At 41.4% G+C, this 22784-nt stretch overlaps 1 protein-coding gene across 6 annotated transcripts in view; it reads right to left on the bottom strand.

Moving 5' to 3' along the window:
* mctp1a (multiple C2 domains, transmembrane 1a) overlaps nucleotides 1–22784 on the bottom strand; it is a 150775-nt gene that overhangs the window by 30316 nt on the left and 97675 nt on the right. For all 6 annotated transcript variants that reach the window (XM_023273717.3, XM_023273719.3, XM_023273718.3 and 3 more), the window contains 3 exons: nucleotides 21249–21368; nucleotides 12616–12732; nucleotides 1739–1795 (listed from right to left, as the gene is read on the bottom strand). In XM_023273717.3, the coding sequence (XP_023129485.1) occupies nucleotides 1739–1795; nucleotides 12616–12732; nucleotides 21249–21368 (294 nt within the window). The remainder of the gene's footprint in view (nucleotides 1–1738; nucleotides 1796–12615; nucleotides 12733–21248; nucleotides 21369–22784) is intronic.

Genomic DNA, 22784 nt, shown 5'->3' with positions numbered 1-22784 from the left:
TATGTGTCAGAATGAAAGAAAAAAAAAAGGCAAGGTAGGGGACGACTGAGGAAAGGGTAGAAGGAGAGTGGGAGGAGAGCGAGATGTAGGCGAAGAAAAAAGAAAAATGCCCCCCTTTCAACTTCCCTACAGCTCAAATGAAATGCTAACAGTTGAGAGGAGCAATAGATCAAAATGTATGAAGCCAGAGTTGGTAAATTGTAGCCTTTGTGGCAGCTGTGCTATCCAGCATCCCAGCCCTGTGTGAACAGAGAGCAAGGCCTTCTTATTTGGAATAATCAGTTTGGCACCAAATCTGACAGAGGCCGCACAAGCTGCTTCTGCACCTCATTTCAATATGAAAGTCCAAAATGTATTTCATATAATCTGCAGCTTTTCAAATGCCTGTATTTTATTTTTTCCATGAGAGGAGGTAGGAAATGCAATGAAGGAGGACAGATGTAAAGAAGGGGTAAAAAAAAAAAAAAAAAGGTTCAAGGTTGCCTGGTGCATATCTTTAGTCTGTACCCTGCTGTACATTTCAGCCTTGGAACTTCACAGCCATGCAACTTTGCCTCTGCATCACTGTGGGAGAGGGTGTAATGCGCACATATCTTTGTGCGCTCATCATCCAACTGGTTGCCTGGCTGAGTGATTGCTTGACTGGCTGACTTGTTATTGGGATGACTATTTGACCATCTGTACAATAAATGTGTTTTTTTGTTGCAAGCGAACGCTTACTAATCTTTTAAATGGGGAAAGCTGTGGTGAGGTTGTTGTTGTTGTAAAAGTAAATTCAGCCAACAGCGTCCTCAAGCACAATTAGATGTCCAACATCAAATTGACTGGCCCATTCCAAACAGTCAGCTTTCCTCCCAAAAGATTACGAAACCAGACCGTGCAAAGCACCGCATCTCAGCATATGTGTATGCCTATAGCGTGGCTGTAAGGCATCGACTATCAGCCTAAGTCATTTCAGTTTCCAGATTGTCCAAGGTTTTCACAGTAATAGATCTGGATTTCACTCAACGTATAATGCTGTCCTTGTTTCACACTGCTTGAGACTCATCAGACTGGAGTATCAAACAGAAAATTGCTTTCATTTCCAAACTGACTCACAAAAACCAAGACAACACAGTGGGTGGATAAAGAGCTGTACAATTTCAATTACCGTTCCCAAGTGGAACATTGACAAGGAACTGTATTGTATCCAGTGGCATTTGCTTCAGTAGCTGTTCCTACAGTGTAAACGAGCGGAGGCAGTAAAGCAGCCACCTGTTGTTACCTGATAGTGTCTGGACAAGCCCAGATGCTGTTTTACTGGGACATAAAGGAGCAGTGAATGGACCTAAATAGCTAACTAAGCACTTTATATGGGCGCATGTTCTCAGGAAGAAGTAAAATGTTAGCGACGTAAATTCAACATAGTGTTGCATGTACAGAAATATAAGGGCAGCGCACCAAACTGGATTCAAAGACCAAATCAAAGCAAACCAAAAGGAGGAAAGGTGATGAATGTGCTCTGTATATGCAGACAGAGAAAACTTTTGAAAAGGTTAAAAGGTTGTACAATCTGTAAACATGTGTTTGCGCCTCAGGCAGTGAGAATAACTGAACGGGGGAGGAGATGGGAGGGGAAGATGGAGTCATTTCGTTAGTCTGTTTGTGTTTCCGGTCTATGGAGCAGTGTCAACCCCTCCTGAGGCAGTGGGTGTATGTGTGTGTGTCTGAGTGCATCCCTGACACAAGACATAATTACCTTGTCATCTTTGTCAAAATCCTCATCTTCATCCTCCAGCAGGTCCTCCACGGCTTGCTGACAGTTGCAACGGAGGAAAGAGAAGAAAGAGAAATAAAAATGTTAATGTAGCAACTACAGTTCAGATAAACATTAGATAACACAGGGTTAACATCATCAGAACAGCAAAAGAGGCATTTTAAAGCTGATTGGTTATGCTTATGTCTGGCAAGAGTTTGTTAATGAGTATGGAAAGCATGAAGATAGCACAACTATTGGATTTGTGAGTGCTAATATGTCATAAGCTTCAGAATGGTTCTGAATTAGAATTTAATTTTAGAAACATTCTGTTGTTCAAATATGTTGACACTTCTGGAAATGTAAGCAAATGCTCTGGCTTTGAATTTCAACGGGCTGAGGATTAAAGTCTATTCATCCACTCAAATCGCATTGCACAACAGCATTCAAATCTTACAGCATTCAGAAGGACAAGACAGCAGAGCTACTTTTCTTCTGATTCTGCTCGATCTCGTCTGACCTCCTTAACCTTTGCACTCGTGTCTCACCTCTACCTCCAATTTCTCTACGTTCACCTTCGTATCGTCTCACATGCTCTCATACAACGATGCTCCACGAGAGAAGACAGAGGAAAGCCTGAAGCACAGAGAGCAAGTCACAAAGAACACCAACTATTTGCTTCAGTGGTCCACAACAGATGAAACTGGAGCTGGTGTAACTCTGAAGCCCCAAGACACCCTGAGACATACTGTACAACATGAAGAAAAATGACATACTGTACAACAAAGAAACAACAAGCACAAAGCACACATGGACACAAATATTGTACAACACAGTGTGCAAGTTGTAGCTTTTTTTTTTAAATTTTGTGATATAGTTTTTAAATACACATTAAAAGACACTGAGATGTAAGAAAAATGGTGCTATTGAAAAGGCAGTCCTTCACATCCACACCTACATCAGTATGTGAAAGCAAGCTAATAAACATATGTAACAGCATAAAAGGAAAACCCTGAGCCAACAAGAGCAGTTCAACTATGTCTGATTAGTGTTCAGTGATATGATACTTGAGTGAATTTGTCATGGTTTACCTCTAATTTGTCACGCTTGACAGATTTTTGCGCTGGTACTTTTGTACTTTTATCCTTGTAACATTATGAGATGTGTGTGTTCTTTCGTTTTGTTCCTGACATGATGGTAGCACTCAGGCATAAATGAATGACTTAATTTGTCATGTTTCCTCTAAGTTGTCACACTTGACAGGTGTTTTTTCTGCTACTTTTTGTACTTTTATCTTTGTAACTTCCAGAGAGGCCTGTGGTCCGTTGTTTCTGACATGGTGTTGGGCGTGTGGCACATATTGCATCCACACCATGGCCTCAGCAGTGTACACCTGCAGTTCACTTGATGTCAAGCAATGATGCAATGTTCAGTTGACGAATAAGTACTATAAATATATTTGATATACAGTAGAGCAGGTATTAGTTGCTGGTATAATTTTTTCCTTGGTATCCTTATCTCAAATAAGAACACAATAAACCCTGATCGCTCTGACAGATTGCTGCTTTGTTTAAGGTGATGCCTCCTCCCACTGGCAAATGTTTTCCCCTCCATTTAAAACATATGCTTTTTCCGTGACACTTGCCGGCTTGTGGCACTGCTGTAGGAAAAGGAGCACATGTCCAGACTATGGCAACTCCCACACTTAGATTTATTATCCAATAGATTTAAAACCATGTTCAACCACTTATGAAATGGCAATTCTAAATTTGGTCTAGGTTGACAACAGCTATTTCAAATATTACTATTTTTATAATTATTATTATATACTCAGTAATTATTGAGTATTTGTCCATTTTGCCTCTGATGAAGACACAGCAATGTTGAAACAAATGTCTGCTCACAAAATTAAAGACTAATGTGCTCCAGTTTCCCTTTAGTTTGCTGTCCTTGAGCTGAGAAGTACCTGATTCAGCTGGATTTTGCAGGACAATGCTCAGAAAACACTGTTGAAACCTGAATGGGTCTCTGTAATTCTGAATCACACAGGCCAGTGCAGCATCATATCCACCCTCGTTCTGTCAATCACACATTATGGCTACAAGGTCATATTGTTGCTCACAATTTACATAAGCAAACACCCATATCATAAGCCTCACAGCTGTCAACCTCAGAATTCATCGGCTCTCATTGTTGCTTTGTGTTACCAGCCCCAACCCCCAAAAACCTTCACCCAGCTCTGACATCACCACAACCCCCTTACCACCTTCAGAACAGCACAAACTAGTTTGGAGAAATCCAAAAATCATTACTTAAGACAATAGCTTTTGTCCTTTTTGTTTTTCATTGGAATAAGGGGGGAAACTATGTGGCGGCTGACATAAGCCTCTTATGTAAATGCAGCTTCCCACACAAACAAAGAGGAGTTCAGAACTGCAGAGTTGAGAGGGTAGAATCAATAGTGTATGCGTGTGTGTTTGTATGTGTGTTCTATCAATAGCTCAGAATCACTAGGGCAAAATGTCATATATATGTATGCATGGAACTCCTCATTTTCACTGTCTGACTTTATAGCAACTGGTTATTCCCAGTTCACTCCATCACTGTCTAGTCAAATAAGCTTGACTGTTCACATTTGACAATCTCTTTATTGATACAGAATACATTTAGTTCTACACTATACAAACACAACAGAGGGAATTCTTGTACTCAGCCACGGCAAAAGATGTAGATGTGATACTGTAAAATGAAAGCCTTCTGGCATCTCTAAATAAATGAACTATAACTGTTTATAAAGACATCATGGTTTCCTCTAAATCCTTTCACCCATGCCAAAATACAAATATAATGGAATCCTCCACACAGAGGCTTTACTAGGGCATGCCTGGCACATGCTCCAAACTTTAAACAAAGGAATGAGCATGAGCTAGCTGGAGAAGCATGACCTAGAGAGACAGAGAGAATGATAGAGTCGTTTGTCTCCCTCTGCTCTCCGCTCTGCTCTCTCCCTTCTATCGCCTCTGGTTACAGAGAGAAGTCATGTTTCCTGCAATGAGACACAGTGTAAAATTAATAAATAAAAAGACATGGAACATGTCATCTGCCCTGAAGATTGCCACGGCTAAATGCGCGCACTGAAGCTACTGTCTCAGTAAGGGAGGATATAAATTACCTCAGTGCAGCCGATGAATTCCAAACATCTTTCTTTCCTCCTCTGTATCCCTCTATCTCTCCATCTATTTGTCTCATTCTTTCCTCTTTCTAAGACCTGTTTGGTGTATGATATCATTTGTCTGCTTATCCCCCCATTATCATGTTGTTTGAATTACTATCATTATAGCACGGCAGCATCAAAGCCTTGTTGTCGACAGGATCGCGTAGGGCTCACATTGCCTGCAGAGCTGCTCCAGTCAATTCAGTATCTACTGAGGTGAGGATTAACATATTCAGACCTATTCAAATGATACAGGGATGATGCGGGCTACTCATACAGATTACAATGTGCCCCGTAAATACATACATAGATGATGATAATATAAAATACACACAAAGAACAGAAGTGTGCACAATGACATTGAGAGTTCAAATGGCTCCGAAAGTATGAATGCATCCGTTTGCCCTTATCTTAGGCCTAAGAAAAAAAAAGATTTGCAAGAATTATGTTTGTATTCACATCCATCACAGGCTGTGATACTTCACGGCTGTACTTCCCATCAAGCCAAAACACTGTCTTTGAGGGAAGAACTGCTACACAATAAATTTAAGGACACTGCATTTAAAACAATAGAGCAGCCACAACAGATCACAGAGGTGGTGTAGTATCCCTTTGTTTCAATGTCTAGAATTCATTGTTGTATCCTTGCTGACTATTGTTTCGGTCTACTTGGTGATTGATACTTGAAATACTTAGAATTCTGTTGAATGTCTGGAAGCTTCATGCCAGCACTAATTTACATTCATCCTTACAGGGTCAGATCTTTGTGTAACATTTAGTCTTGTTTTTTGCCAGCTCAAATGCACAGTGCTCACTAAAATCTGCGATTAATTGTGGTAAAAAAAAAAAAAAAAAAAGGCTGGTAAGAAAGAGGACTGTAAGGTAGACAAAAAGTTCAGAAAGTGTTTCAATCTGATGTTTTCCTGTTTGAGCAAATGCTTACTATATAGGCAGATTGACTGTTAAAAGAAAGATTAAAATGTTTAGTGATATAGCAAAAAAAAAAACTTTTGCAAGAACTGTCTACCAAATAGAACCCAAAATCCACAGGAAGCCTCTTGCACAACTTCAGCAGTGCAACAGCACCCCTAGTGTGTTTTCAAGGACAGAGAGCAAACTCTCAGGGTCACAAGGAATTATTACTGTGATCTTCAGCGGTGAATGTGCTCATAAGCCCTTTAACTTAAATCATAGTGTGTAACTGTGTAGTACCTGGAATACAGTATCTTCAATTTAAAATTGGCCAGTCTTGATTCATGTCCAGTTGTATCCTCCTCAATCCTCCGACTCAAATGAAGTTAACTATATCTTTGATGTTGGAGGATTAGCCATGTGGCTGTACCTTACAGAATTTATCCCTTACCTGTGATACAAGTGAAAAGAGCCCAAACAAGTTTTAAACTTAAAGGTTACAGGCAAGAATAAAACGGGTAGACAAACATGGAAAATATATAGCAAACAAGTCGAAAGAATAGGATCTTATCAATTAGCTAGTCATATAGATTTATAATTCACTACTATGCTATATGGACACATGGCATACAAGAGAATTCAGAAGAAGTCAGGGGAAAAAGTGCTTTGAATGGATGGATTTCATGGAAATAAAACTGAATAGAAACTGTCTGGATCAATGACACTCCACAGAGGGTAAGTAAAATTCTTCTACCTGAACTAGTAGCCACATCATTTTCACCCTTCCTCTAAAATGCCTCTCAACTCACTGCTCTGTCTCCCTGGCCGGACTGAGTTCCACTATTTCCCCTCCTCTCACCTTCCCAATGACAGCCGCAGAGGGAATTGACGCCGAGGCAGACATCCTGGTGAACATGAAGATATACTTTTTCCTTCTTTTTTTCTCCCATTCCTCCATCCCTCCCTCCGTCCTCCTGCTGCTTTTCCTCTTTGATACGTGAGGGGGTTTTAACCTCTCCAGCTGCTGAGGTTTGGCCGAGTAGCTGGCTGGGGGATCTCAAGGCCCTACTTGGTATGCACTATCCATGAGTGCATGTGTGTGTGTGTGTGTGTGTGTGTGTGTGTGTGTGTGTGTGTGTGTGTATGTGTGTGCATATTGCCTACACCACAGTTTCTGCAGACTGGGGGAGAGCTGTGCTTCTGATAAGCCTGAGCCTGGTTGACCCATGCAGGCCCTTCACAAGCTGTCAGAGCCGTGGCCCTCAGAGGGGGGCCCTTCCATCTGTACTGCCCAAGCCAGGGCTCACCCAGCATGGGGCTAGATAGGGGTGAGGCTGAGGTGCTACCAGAGCTGGGGGCTGGTGGTAGGGGTGAGAAGGGCAGCTCCATTTTCATGAAAGCAGCACCAAATTTGTGGGCACTGGAAAAGATTGAGTTTCAGGATTGTACTGTAGCACTGCTAACTCATACGCACAATTCATATTGCTTATTTACTGACAAATCAGCGAGCGTGTTTTGTCAGAGATTAGGCAGCTATCCAGATAAAGTCACAATTCTGAAGGCTCCATTGCCATTGCGGAAAGTACATAAATATAGTGATGTTTGTCCTTCTCAGACAGATAATACTGTTGTCTCTTTTTGTTCCCCCACATTCAACTGTGCAAAAGCACTCTAGAGCTGGTAACATACTTAATGTTCAATCTATTGCACACAAACGCACACATCTGTAGACTTAAGCTCAAGGTTTAAACTGAAAAACTCACAAACAGCTACAGTGGGTGTACTGTAAAGACAAAACAACAACAACAATCACTGAGGCAGACACCCCGAACTGCTGACGTTGTTAGCAAAGAGCACAGACAGTTACAAAGGTTCAGTGTGATGAAGGGAGTTAGACAAATGGAGGGGGGGAGGAAGAGAGACAACATGATGAAAAAGGAGGTTGGGAGGATTCTGCAGTGGCATCGCTGATGCTCCCGATGCTCCCGTCCCGCTTCAAACTATGCCCGTTGCCTGTCTTTCTGCCTGCCAGCCTGCCATCCTATCTGCCAGTTTAGCAGAGACAGAGAGGCAGCGAGAGGAGCAGAGATGAGCGCGGTGATGCCGGGACGGCACGGGGGAAATCAGCGGGGCACAGGCGCTCCCAGTTAAAAGTGACATGACCTTTTGATTTTGTCACCTGTCACCAAATGCCATGTCTGACTCCGCACTGAGGAGTGCCTGCCATCCACCGCTGCTTTCCTCTGCCTCCGTCTTTCTGTCGCTCCGTCTCTCTGAACGCCTCTCTGTCTTTTTCTGTCTCTTGCTCCCACTCCATCTCCTTTTCTCATTCTCCTTGCCTTTCCAGAGTTGTGGTTTTATGGGGAAAAAGTGGAGGTGTGACTTTCTGGTGGAGCTGAGGCATAATAGGCAGCACTCGTCTGTTCCTTGGAGCTTTCTTAATATTTTCTCTTCTCTACCTGTGTTGTGCATGGCTCTTAATGAGGGCAGATGTCAAGGCACAGTGTGTTTAGAGATGCAGAAAAGTAGAGGGTTTTTTTAGATGCAAAATCAGGGAGAAAATAGAATAGATAAAAATGGCAATGAAGTCTTGTTCTAGAAATAATACAATGTTCAAATAAAATCAGATAATATTACTGTCTTGGAAATAAAGCCGATTCTGTTTACACTAATGAACAATACACTCCTGTCACACTGAGCACTTCACAGTCAAGAAAGATTACTAGAACTACACAAATTTAAATAAATATAACATGATAATTTTAGCAGAACACCAGAGTCAATTATTTTATTTTAATGAACAACTAAATGACAACTCCAACACAAAGATTAAACTCTATATTTGTTTTTATGGAAATGTTATCTTGCTCAGGATGTAAAGTGATTTGAAAGTAGTCAGCTTTCTTGCCACTGGAGGCAAGTCTGTAAGTGTGAAGTGTCTTGAGGCCATTAAGGTCTTCTCTTCCATAATGGGTTGGCGGATCCATTGGGTGAATCAATGTAATGGTCTGAAGCATGGGATAAAGAGGATGGTCCTCCAGTGTGACGATGCCTAATTGCCCATCATCCTGTGGTAGAAAGAGACATCACCGTGTTCCATATGTACCCTCTACGACAGCCTGCACTGAAATTAACACCTTCATAACATCTGGTAAGGGCTTTTCTGGGCCAAGAGAACGGCAAGGAAGGATTTCTATTGGGATGTGTCCCTGCTTGTTAATCTCAGTGCCCATCATATACATTCATGCAAGCAGGAACACACATGAATACGACACACTGCTATGAAAATCTTCACGCCCGCGTGCATATGCATCTCACAGCCTTTTTCCTCCTCCAGCAGAGCTGCCTGTCCTCTGGTTGACCAAGTCCAGCCTACTGGCAGCTTTCTTTGCAACAGGCTTGGGATGGATCCAAGCTCCAAATTGTTCCAGGTTTCCAAACAAGAGAGAGATGGAGAGAAGAGGGTCATGTCATTAAAATGCTCCTCCACCTCCCAACAATAGTGGACTCCACACAAACGCAGAAGGACAGGATGAGCCTTGATAACACATTATCGGCTTTGAACATCAAAATAAAAACAGCATCAACCTCGGCATAGATTCTAAAGCATAAAAGGTCCTCTTGTTTATTTGTTTCAGAGAGCGTGTTACAGCATGACACACAGGTCAGCTAACAGTGTTGAAGAGTCAGCATTCGTGGGTCAGAGTGCTACATGATAAGAGAGGAGGTCGGGGACCTTGCTGGTGCAGTGCCTCCTTTAATCGCTGTTCTAAGGACGTTCTGACTGCTTAGCAGGTACTGGTCAAGGTTGGGGCTAGGGTAAGGAGCGCTGATCCGGGATCTGTTTGCAAAGCAGCATGTAACCACACAACAGTCAGTGACCCTGAGTGGTGAATTACAGCGTGTAGAGAGGACTGTGTTTGTTTATTTGCTATAGACAGGGCTATGGACTGTGGTTGCGGTGTAAAATCGGAGAAGGCTCCTCACATTGAACCCATCAGATGAAGCAAGTCCAGTTCATTAGGAAGTCTGTACTCAAGTGTACGCTTTTGTTTTTTTTCGTTTTCTCTCATTCTTCCCCTACCCTACCCCTCTCTCTCTCTCTCACCCTTCAGAGTGAGTTCAACAGAGATTCCTTTGGCATTACCCTCACCCCGGACTGCTGGAAAACCGCAGCGCTCCGGATGCTGACCCTTGCTCGGCTCAGCACAATGCTTTAATTTGCTGTGTTGTTTAAAGTAATTAGAAAGCCTTTTCCCCCTGTTTTCTTTTCTATTCTTTTCAGTTCTCTGCCAAGTGCAAGAGGGAAACAGTGAGTCGTCCATGACTTCAGCTTGATAAAGACTGAGAAGAGGAATCCAGGGGACCGGGAGAGGAAGCAAAGAACACAGATACTGTATGCTCTCGCTGTGCCCACTCCTCCTTCCCCCCCTGCACCGCTGCAGATTGGGAAACTGTCTGAAAACAAACAGGGACAGGACTCGAGGGATACTAGTGACTGAATGTGTGAGTTCGAATGTGTGTGTGTGTGCGTACACAGCATTTGCAAACACAAATGCCTGAAAACAATGAATGCTTACATCGCACATTACTTTGACTGTATGTAAAACTCTTATTTGACATAAGACAGTAATATCGGGACTGAAAGAGGTAAAGAGTTTATTGCGCAGCAAAAAGAGAGGGTTCATCACATTCACCAATCCTTAGGCAGTAAGATTGCAACGCAGAGACAAGAAGGACAATGATTGTCAGAGAATTTTCTTTGTGTCGCCCCTGCTGCTCTGTACTGTTCAGCGCAACTGTCACAGCAGCAAGAAAAGGAGCATTAATGGTGCTAATCTTTGACAATTAATCCCACTTTCATCAGATATATTGTTGCAGAGAACGTCTGCACACGCTCATGCATATGCACACTGAACAGCAGATAAAAATACACACACAGACAACTTTTATCTCTACGTGCACACGCTGTATTTCTCCACACACATGCAAGTACCAGGCAAACACACACCTGGAGTCAGCCATTGAAAAAATATGTGGTGCAGATTACTGATCTAAATGTGGAAGTTTATGTCAATCAAATTTGTAGTGCTGAGATGCTACTATGACAGTATCAGATCTTAAAACAGTTAAACTCAAAGATTGCATATTTCAGTAAAGTATTAAGTGTTCATATCTTCTCTCGTCTGTAAGCACAGAACATTTTTGTAGAACTAAGCAGAACAGTGTGGTCATACTAAAAAGCACTTGCCATATGAGAATCAACAGTATGAACATGTCCTAATGTTCCAACCAATTCCTGTGATACTTGAGACACAATAGTCCCTTTCAAGTGAGAAAAGCAATTCCACATGAAGTGGGAGTTACATGTACTTACTCGTATGTGAAGTGAGTGCCACATTATGAGAATATGTAACCTTTGTTGCCTCACTTTACTTAGGAAGTACACGGGAAAAGAATATCATTAGGTCTGGATAAATACAAGCAGCAGGTAGGGGGACAAATCATCCTGCCGGGTTTTGTCTTAAGGCATGTGGGATTTTTTTATCAAGCAATGTCGCCATCTACAGGTGAGGAAAAGTGTCCTCTGAAATTTAAGTCTGTCATTCACAAATTGTTTATTTTGTCTGTGAACTTAGTAACAGTTTTAATCCTAGACAGCGCTATTTTCAGTTTAAATATCCTACTTTTAAAATATGAACCAAAAACTACAGAATAAAAAAAAAGCTGTTATCAAACAACAGAAGGCTTGTATTTGTGTCATTTTACTCATTTTAATGTCAACTTTTTAAATGAACAAATATGGAGAGAGGCTTATGACTAGAGAAAATGAGCTCTTTAGACTCACCAAATAGATCTGTGCTGTATGTTATGTACAATTCGGATCTAATTCCATTTCTATGTGTAATATTACAGAGACACACAGCTATTAGATTTGCTTCATTATAATGACTGAATTTAATACCTCTTCCCAATCCAATCTAACCCAAAGAATCCTTATGAAGAGATAAATATACATATAAAGAAGGCGAGAGACTGCAAGAAAATCTGAAGTCTGTTAACTGGTTATTTCCAAGTGAGTCTTGGAAAAAGGCACTTATTAAAATTAATCACTTCATTGTTCACGCTCACTCCATAGTCCAGCTCTCTCTCTCGTTTTCACTCTCTACTCTCCAAATGTGCCTGGCCATGATTAAAACATGTCTGTTTCTCCATGACATTGCTTTGACATCATTTAATTGGTATAAGAGATAAAAATAAATGAATTAAATAAATATACTACCAGGTAAGTGGCGTAACATAGCTCAAGGTGACAGCCTATTATTTCTTCCTTTTCTTTGCCTCAAAGAAGGCATAGTGAGGAAAGTGAGATTGCACTGAGAATGCAGCTCCTCATGCGGCAGATGGAGTTTTTTTATTAAGAAAAAAAAATCTGCAGAGATTTTTTTTTTAATGAAATTCTAATTCTGCTTTGTGAGTGCAGTTTAATCGAAAGGTATATTCTGACATTTCCCCCCAAAAGTATGGCACTTTCTCATTCATCTGTATATCTATACCAATTATGTATTGTTTCTATAAAGTCTAGAAATGAATGTATATAAAATTAAAGACATAAAAGAATCAGGAGCGTAATGTCTCAATAACACAAGCGCGGCTGAATTTTAACCCTGCGTTGTGTGTGGAAATAGGCTTTTACAGTGAAATGAAAGAAAGGCGGAGGGATATCGAGAACGGGAAGGATGGGGTTACTCACCACATCTTGCCTGGTATCCTTCCCTGACGCAATGAGGATGTAGTTCCAGACCAAGGGCAGCAGCAAAGCCAGGGGAATCATATAGAGTTCAAAGTTCCAAACAACTATGACAAAAAGCTGTCGAGACAAAAAACAAAACAAAACACAAAACGGTTGGTAAAAGAAAAGTGAAAACACATACGGGAGAACAGTGTGGGCTAAGAGTGTATACATTCAGTACCCCATACTGACGCTCAAAAGGCAAACCCTTGAGAACGTAAACTGGCCATATGTGTGATTGGAAACAACACACATTCATATGCAGAATTATAAACTCCACAGAGTAAAAGTGTAAGGCTGTGCTTCAACAAAGGTACGGACCCGGTGTTGGTGAGTCGAGGTCCAGCACCCTGACCCTCAAAGGTTTCTGGGTCTCCAGCTGTGGAGGAGGACGATGAGGAGGATGAGCTTGAGCCGTCAGAGCCTCTTTCCTTCATGCCAATCATCCCCGAGTCTGAGGTCATGTATCGTTTCAGCCACAGCGCGTCAACGCTGACCCTTCTATACTCAATCCCAAACTCCAGCATATGATCTCACACACCCCACAGCCCGAGTCCCTAACCCTGTCACTCCAAGCCCCAATACTCTCTCCAAACCCAAAAGACTCTTATGCCCCGTCTCTAACCTCCTCTGCACCCATCTGCCAAAACCATAACCCCTATACCTCCCCTCTCATTACCAAACAAGAAAAGTACCATCTGAAAATTAACCTTTCCTAAAACCCTGTATTCTGGTTTTGGCAGGGCTCCTTAGCCTCTGACAACAGATTACTGTGATGGTAGTGAGAAGATATCTGTGGGAAAGTAAAATTGCTAATGATGGAAGCTTGATATTTTCTGGCAGTATTGTGTCAATTGTGAGAAAGCAATGTGTCAATTGTCGTTAAAATGTTAAGAGAGATGGGGAATTGTGTGGGAATACAATCTGTCAGAAACAAACAGAACAAAAGAATATTTATCTTTTCTAATAATATCATGTTTAAGTATACAGAGATTTTTCATGATTGATAAAACCTCGGCAGCAATTATAACAAATGCTGAAAATGCAAACCATGCCTAATGCTCAATCTCCTCCAGCAAAACATATTTATCAAATTCAAGTACAAGAAATCCATTATTTCAAATATGAGCAAAGAAGATTTGAAATTAATTACTGTCTGTATGGAAATACATCCCTGTTAAACAATCAGTTCTGATGGGAAACTTTAAAGAGTGGTGAAATTGAGACTATTACTGTATAAAGCAGATTTATTGGTCTGTGTACCACTTATGATCTATCCTGTTTGGCTGAACAACATCAACAAGAGACAGAGGAGGCTTAATAATCAACAATCAAATTGTTTTATTTCTGTGTTTGTGTGTGAGAGGGAAAGAGAGGGAGAGAGGGGAGACTAAAATCAAGCCCTTCATTGTGTTTGCAGTCTGAGGTTAATGTGAATATGAGGTTCAACAGCCCCTAAAACAGTGTGTATCCAGGACTGCTGTCACTATAGTGGAGCCAGTCGGACACTAAACGGCACAAACACACACACACACTTGTGTGCACTGCACTGTTACGGACAAACACGTGAATGTGTGAATGATTACAAACAGCTCCTTACAATAACAACACATTTAACTCTACTTTTTCACTTCTCATGTAGGAAAGTTTGAAAGACTTATATTGAAACTTTTCAACTGAATTATAGCTTCATGTAAAATTAACTAACAGACACTGCATATACAAAGCAAAAAAAGAGACATAAATTAAACATTAGAAATGTCCAGTGTATCTGCATAATGCTTACAGCAAAATTTCTTCTTCAAATAAACCTGAATGGCCTTGGTGCAACAACCAAATCTCCCATAAGGATCGAAATCATTCTCTGTCTCTCTCAGGCTCAACTTCTCTTTCTCGCATACACAGAGTCTTCCTCTGATACAGCTGTGTAGGAGAACTGCAAAGAAACTATTCAATAATTCATATTTGGATACTAATAAGCAACAAAACAATTTCCCTTCATTCATCATAAAAAAAGCTGTTAGGACCATGAAAGATCAACAATAGAAACTTGCATACAGACCAACACAACAGCACGTATTCACAGAAATTTTCTCTAAGAAAATTCTAAAATTATCCATCTTCCTACAAATTATTCTAATTTGTAAATCTGTATGAGCTGTAACATTGATAAACACTGGAATAATCTCCAAACAATGTGCGATAGAGGTGCAGACATTTGACTTCAGTTGAACAAACAAAGGAGCTTGTTTTTAAACCTATTCTGGTAGAGGCTATAAATAACTGCTCAATTACAAAGATCTTCATGCAGATGCACATACGCTCCTTTCAAATACGCTGCTATAAATATAACTTACAGGAGAAATATGCTGCATTGTAAATATACTTAGTGTCTGGTTGTCTTATCGTTCCCAGTATTATCACAGCAGAGAAATTCATTCACTTTACTATCCTGATGATTATAGTAAACCTTAAAACCCTCTTTTATATCTTTTCAATGTCACTTTTTTCTCCATTTGCCTGAGGCTATTTAACATGTCATCCCCCTTTATTCCTCTTCCATTTGGTTAAAGTGGCTGAGGGCGAAATTTTGACTGGCAGCTAAGGAAACCGGACACCCGGGCTCAGCAGTGGCTAGCACTCAACCGCCTTTGTGCCCACCGGCTGGGCAGTGGGGCCCTACAGTGCCTGGACCTTTCCACCAGGACCGGGAGATCACAGCCACCCCCCGTCGCTCGCTACACCAGATAGGAGGCTCTACGCCTGGAGAAGAGGGAGTGGGAAGGAGCCTGCTGTGGATGTCAGTGACCAGAGCGAGAGAGGCAGAGGGAAAAAAAATAACGATGAAAACATGCTGGATTGAAGGGGAAAAGAGGAGGAAAACGCTAAATGAAGCCCCAGATGTAGTCTATGGGAATAATTTGTAGTTGACTCGTTTTGGTCCGAGACACGTTATGTAGTGGCTGGTGACGGTTCATAGCGCTTATCTGAACACGCACGGAAGGAGTGCTCATCATGCCTCGTTCCTGCTTTGTTTAATACTGCTGCATTCTTGATGTAAAATTGTGGATATAAACAGTGTCCCTGTGTTCATCTCTTTTGGTAAATGTACTTTCATATTACTCAAAATATGCAAACTCTCTGATTTAGTTTTGAGAGTAGAGAAATTAATGTAAAATGCATATATGCCTAAAAATGACAGCTGGACCCTGTTTTTCCTTCGTATACTAGTATTGTAGGAAATATTGGCTGTAATTATCTAAATTAGTCAAGAATACTTTTTAATTTTACTTTATTTTTACTATGATGGCCATTTAATGCTGTCACAAAAACCACTGGCAGTACTGACAAAATAAAAACAAGTCATCAGGACTAATAAATTAACAAATTACCTTTATCTGGCAAATGTATTTTGTCATAAAAATAGATCATCATTTCTTTTCAAATTATTTGTGTTTCAACACTCTTTTGTAAAATACTGTATTTTTTTTAGGAACAAAACTACTCACTTGTCATAAAACAAAGTAAAATAATATTTTTCATTGTCAAATCTGCTAAACCTGTTTAGATATAGTTAGAGGCTACATTTGAACTGGGCAAACTTCACATCTGAGCACAAGCTGAAATTCAGATGAGATGTGTAATTAAAAAAGACAATTACAAACATGAACAAAGAAAAACCATGGCAGCATAATTTGTAATATTTTAGCTAAAAAACCAATACACAGAATCAATAAACTAAATTATTCTGACAAGTCTCTGTAGACGCATTTCATTGCAGTTCTAATCTTTGATGCATTCTCTTAATATTAAAAAAAATTAAACACAAGAAGCCACATTAAAAATGTTAAAACAGTAAGTCAGAATGATTTATTCAAGCACTTAGTGTGACACATTGAGAGTTGCATTATTTGTTTCAAAACACAACCCGCGTCCTTACAGCTCTTTGCCGCAGCACTGTGGGAGGGTAATATTCAGTACTTTGGCTTACATTAACCACACACCAGGCTAACTTTCCCCCTGCTCTGTCTCAGAGGAGTGAAACTGAAGTTTGGATTTCAGAGTTCCCCTTTATCTTTCTTACATCAATTTCCATGCTGGCACTAAGTGTTGCCAGATAGCAACTAGAAGTCCTGTTAAGTTCGAGGGAACAAGGAGGGAGGGAGACTATGTCCTGTTTGTGGCCAGACCTACCCAACTTTCAGTGGTGCTAGACTGCCCCCTGCTGTTCTCCAGCAGAATATAGAGGTACAGCACAATTAACGCTGCTCATCTGATAAAAAGCAGTCCAAATCACAAAACTTAAAAGTCAAAGCCAGTTATTTTGTTTGAGCATAGAAAAATTAAATGGAGCATGCACCATTTATGGCCACAATTCTACACCTGCAGACTAGTACTTGTTAGAAGTCAGGATACTGTAACCACGACTCCGCAACAAACAGCCTCACACATTTTTCCGTTGAGTCTCTATTTCTGGTGATTAAACTCTGACTTGGTATTCTCTGTTAGTCATGCCACTATATTTCAACTATCATTCATTTTGGAAATCAGGAGAGCAGTAAAATGTGAAAGTATATCTTTCAAAGCTGTCCCTTGCTGTGGGCAAAGACGAACTCCCGACTTTAAAACTTTTAAAAGTTAGACAGGTTCTTTGAAGAAGAGTCAAAGGAGCAATTTAAAGAGACCTGGAGTGGTGCGTACCACAGACTGTTATGGCGTCTCTGCACTGTGTGTGTATCAAACTGCCAGCCAGACATGTGCAAACACACACACACACACACACACACACACACACACACACACACACACACACACACACACACACACACACACACACACACACACACACACACACACACACACACACTCCAATAGTTGCTTCTGTACCTGTCTTTGCTTTTTTCCCTTTTTTATTTCAGCAGGGTGAATTTTTATCTAAATGCAAAGCAGGTGATAGGTGCTCCAGTTTCCTCTAGAAGTAGCTCCCTTGTCTGGGCTCTCTTCCTGATAAGAGTCCTACTTTGCCTGACATAAAAGAGCCCGGTATCATTTCCCCTGCCTCCCCAACAACCCCCAGCTCGCTGCCCTCGCCCTTCCCCGAGCTTCACAAAGCTGCCTCTATTTGCTCCCAATTCAGGGCCCAATTGCAGATAAAGTTACAGCAAATTTGTTTGGAGGAAGAGCTGCTGAGGCCTGCGGTCCCTGGGGCAATAACAGCCTTGTCTTGCAGAGGCCGTGGGGAGAGCTGGCAGCAGCAGGAGAACAGAACCCAACACCACTCCGCCCGACAATGGCCTCAACTCTCCAGGAGGGGAGGCAAAGGGAGAGGAGGGGGGAGAGAGAGAGAGAGATAAAGAAGAACAGGGATGGGTAGATGGATAGAAGGGAGAGACACTCAGCTTGCAGGTGTGGAGAACGGAAGCAGACGCTTAACCCCGAGACGGGGAACAGAGACACCACCCATGGATACACACACACAGACACACACACACACACACACACAGACACACACACACACACACACACACACACACACACACACACACACACACACACACACACACACACACACACACACACACACAGGCAGACACCACCCATCATGCAGGACAGGAGGTAACTCCAGTCCCGTCCATTGTGCCAACGCCTCAGGCAAAGCTGCCACGGTGGCTGATTCACTGTCGGGATGGGTGGGTGACAGCAGTGTGGGTGTGAGAGAGAGAGAGTGAAATGCTGCATGTGAGACTATGCGATATCTCTCCTTCTCGCACATGCACACAAAACACACACAACATACACACTAATCACAGCTGGCACTAATGGGTGATGTGTACATGCGGCTGGCATTTCAGAATTGGGCAGAAGGAGAGTAAGGGACCATGAAGAAAATTTTGAGCCTTTTTTGTAGAGGGAGTGTTGTGTAGTGACAAAGTATGACAACTCCATTTTGGTGTGTGCTACTGCATTCACAAAATCTCACAAATATCTGAACACGCTTAAATTTGCCCCCTTAGGCTCACTTAGCAGTTAGGAAGTGGACACATTTGTAAGTTTAGAGGTTGAATTGCCCACAACTCCACCTCTGTGGCTACAGCCGTGCTGGAAAAGTTAAGTGTAACATCTGTCTAGAAAGACAGCCAGAAAGAAACACATGCGCACATGTGTACAGACACACATACCATAATCCCACACAGCAGTACACCTACATGAACGCACCACCTTGGCCAGATGGCCTCCCATAAAAACCCACTTAAAGAGATGAGTGAAGTGATTAAGAGGCCTCTCAAAGTAAGGGAGAAATGAGAGAGGAATGAAGAAATGGAAGGGGAGGGAGGGAATACCTGTGTAGAGGAGAGGCCCTAAATACTCTGATGCTTTTAGCTAAGTGCATACTCCTACGTTAACAGACTCCCAAAAGAGCGGGGGACGGGGGGGGGGCCACAATGACACCTAAATTTCAGAATTTCTATAAACTATAAAACACTATGTCCTTGGCCTAGATACGTCCTTTGTCATCATCTGAATACTTTGAATATAAGCGAGTACAATGAGAATATGAATAGTCAGAACTGTTACTCTGAGATGGATGTACTATACGCTGTGTTTTTAAAAAAGGTTGAGGAGCTTTACAAGGCATGCACATGTGTGTTTATCTGTGCTAACATGGAGGCTGCACTATCCAAGGCTGCGTCCTCCCCTCTCCATTCACCATGTAGATTGGCATTTTCCGAAGTGACCTTGTTTTCTGTGAATTCCTTACATTTCTTTATCTGACATTTTCATTTACTTTTAAAAGACACGACACGAGGACTCGTGCCCAGATCAGCCTTATATGAGAGAAAAATGCAAACATACGTGCAAGTGCGAGGCTCACACATCAGCGTACTCACACGCACAAAGGGGAAAATGTTAACTGATCAATACTATGTCTCTTCTGACCCATGTCTTGTGATGACACTGTGACCTGCTGTACAAACACACACATACAGCCTCTGCAGAGATTAGACTGGTGTCAGACAGCCAAATGCTGCTAATGTCTAATGTCTGCTGTGGAGACACTTAGTGCTCCCACAGTAAAGGGCTGGGGCAGGGCGGGTCCACCTGTCCTGTAGCTACTTAAGTCAGGACACTAAACCAGACAGGATTAAATGCCTGCTCTGTCATCTTTAGGGTAGGAACCTCCGTGCAGCCACTCACTGCCCTGCAGGAGAATGTATTTTACTGATAGCTCTGCTGTCCAATTACACTTCACCTTTTAATACCAGACACAGATGACAGGGGAGAGAGAGAGGGTGAAGAGAGAGAGAGAGAGAGAGAGGATGAAGAGGAGGCCGATGGGTGAGGAGAGAAACAGGCTGCCATTTCAACTGTCTGCAAGAACAGCTTGTCACACTTCAATAGATTGTAGTTACATTTTCGCAGTATTGGGACATCTGAGGGTCTAATACAAATACTGTCTAAGCGGCAACATTAACTCTCCACTCATTCCCAGCGAGTGAGTGTCAAAACAAACACTTGTCATATACAGTATAGGCCATGTGTGAATGTACATTTCATACAAGGACAGAAAAAAAAAACTTCACCAACACATCATCACAAGTCTGCTGTATCAAGATATTTGAGTGTGTAAGTAACAGTCTGTGGGGGGTGTACTTAACCATGCTTGAGACGTCAGCGGTCTCTTCTGTTAGAGTGTGAAATTACCAGTGAAGGATCTATACTTTGTTAGCAGAAATGGTCCTACAGCCTCAGTCTGTGTGTGTGCGCATGTGTGAGCATGTGTGTGTCTGCTGTGTACGTTTAGCACAAAGTATGTAACCACAAAAAATTATACATTCAGAATAGTACTGATCAAAACAGGTGGGGTTTATGTAATTTTTCTGTGACATAAAAGAAGGCCAACTACATTTAGATACAAATTTGAGATTGTCTTTCTTCTACATTAAATATCTAATGAACCAGCTTAGTAACAACACAACATAATCCATCTTAAATATATATTGTGTATGTCGAGACATATGGGCTGATCAGCCACAACATTAAAACTTCAAAAGAAGTGAATAACATTGATCATTTTGTTGCAATGCAATGTTTTGCTGAGAAACCTTGGGTCTTGATTTGGGTCATGTGGATGTTACTTGGACAAATGCAACTTCCGTAAACATTGCTACAGACTAAGCACACCACTCTGATGGCAACAGCAACTTCCTGACCTAAGTGACCTCCCCCGGTAGAACAGTGCGCCCCACCACACCTCAAAAACCTGCTCTGAAAAGCTTGAGGAACACAACAAAGAGCCCAAGGCACTGGCCGGACCTGCAAACTCAATTGATCTCAATCTGACAGAGCATTCACGAGATGCACTAGAACAAGCCCAAACTATTAAGGCTACATCCCACAATCCACAGCAACCAAATGGTCCATGGCCAGCATCTTGGTTCCAGACACAGTATATAGTATATAAATAAATATGTCTATGAAGTCCTGGTTTTGTCCCAACACTGGAGGCTTTGTTCATGCCTTGTAAATGTCCAGATTTGTATGTGACATGCTGCAATTAATGACAGTGTCTATCTAAATGCACCTCTACGTACCACAAATGCACAGATGCTCCTCTGTGGAGACTCCCATTCGAAACAGCTGTTGATGTAGCAGCCTGTGTTGATCAGGAACATGATGCAGCGTCTAACTCGGTTGAAATTGCGCAATAGCAACTGGAAAAAGAAGAAACAAGTGAACATTTAAACAAGTGAAGGCATGTTTTATCATTTCATTGTAAAATAATGCATACAATATGCAAACATGCAAATAGTGGATGAGACTAGGTGTGACATTGAGTTGGGTATTATTCAAAAGTGAAATTACAGTAAACAAAGTAAAACAGGAGTGAAATGATCTGTCCAAGCACAGCTATCATGGGCTCTCCCTGATCTAGAAGCTTGTGCTGAAGAGATCACTTTTCTCTCCTTTATGTTTAGTTAAGATGCAAATTCATCACAATTTACAGAGTAAATATGTTATATAATATAATTAGCACATTAGCTGAAAAGACATAGTCTCAATAAGTCTTAATATAGTGGACTGATACTCTCTAGAGTCTCATTCTGCTGTTTCTTTTTAAAGTTAACTGAAGCATTAAGTTACTTCTCAAGATTTGTAGCTTTGACCTCACTTTGGATTCGCCATTAAAACATTACAGTACTGAGGTCACCAAGAGGACATCAGTGTGTTTTCTGTCTTTGAAAAGCTATATATGGATGTGGATCAGAATAGGACAATATGAATAGTCACAGAACATTGATTCAAAGTGTTTCTTTAAGTCTACTCTCGCCGTGATAAAGTTTAGTATAATAATAACAATTTCCAACACAGTCCCTGGATTGTCCTCCCTGAGCATTCTCCAGGCATTTGGCCAGAGATGAGAGAGAACAGGCTAACTGCTGTCATCCCCTGGGTTGCCAGCCATTCAGGGAATAGCATAACAGCAGCGAAGACCGCCAACCACCCAATCAGGTCACCACCAGGAGAAAGTGCTCCCAAAGGACAAAGTGTCTCTCCAGATAGCTGTTCAAAAAATTCTAGGCCATTATTTTACTCTTTGGAAAACTGTGCACGTGTTTACAAGTGTGTATATTGTGGATATACAATTTGAGTTCTTAGACGTAAAGTAAAGTCTATTTAATGTATGTGTATCGGGACAGATTTGCATGTGGTTAGGAGTGGTTTGGCTGCTTTGATGCTAGATGAGAAGAGGATTTCTCCTTCTCTATGTGTAATTATGTGAAGCTTTTTGTCGCCAAACTGGGGATGACTATACAGTGTCCTGCTGGGGAAACAGACCCCGAGGACACCAAGACTGCAAATCATCCATTTCCACATTCCTCAGCACATGCACTTGATGTACATTCTGTACTCTTCTTGGCTCATTATTGCCACAGCTGCCTTGATAAGAATATCAAATTTTTCATGAATTATACTGAAACAAGGCCATTAGTTTTTCTTTAAAAACACTTAGAAATGTGGTGAAGTCATTTATTAAGTCAAATGTCATAATTACAATTAAATGCTTGTGTTTGGCAGGCAGGCAGTGTATGTTTTTTTCCCTTTCCTTTTCAGTGTGTGTGTGTCGG

This window comes from Amphiprion ocellaris, chromosome 6, assembly GCF_022539595.1.
Source record: "Amphiprion ocellaris isolate individual 3 ecotype Okinawa chromosome 6, ASM2253959v1, whole genome shotgun sequence".
Classification (NCBI taxonomy): domain Eukaryota; kingdom Metazoa; phylum Chordata; class Actinopteri; family Pomacentridae; genus Amphiprion; species Amphiprion ocellaris.
This window is presented reverse-complemented; position numbering and strand designations above follow the sequence as displayed.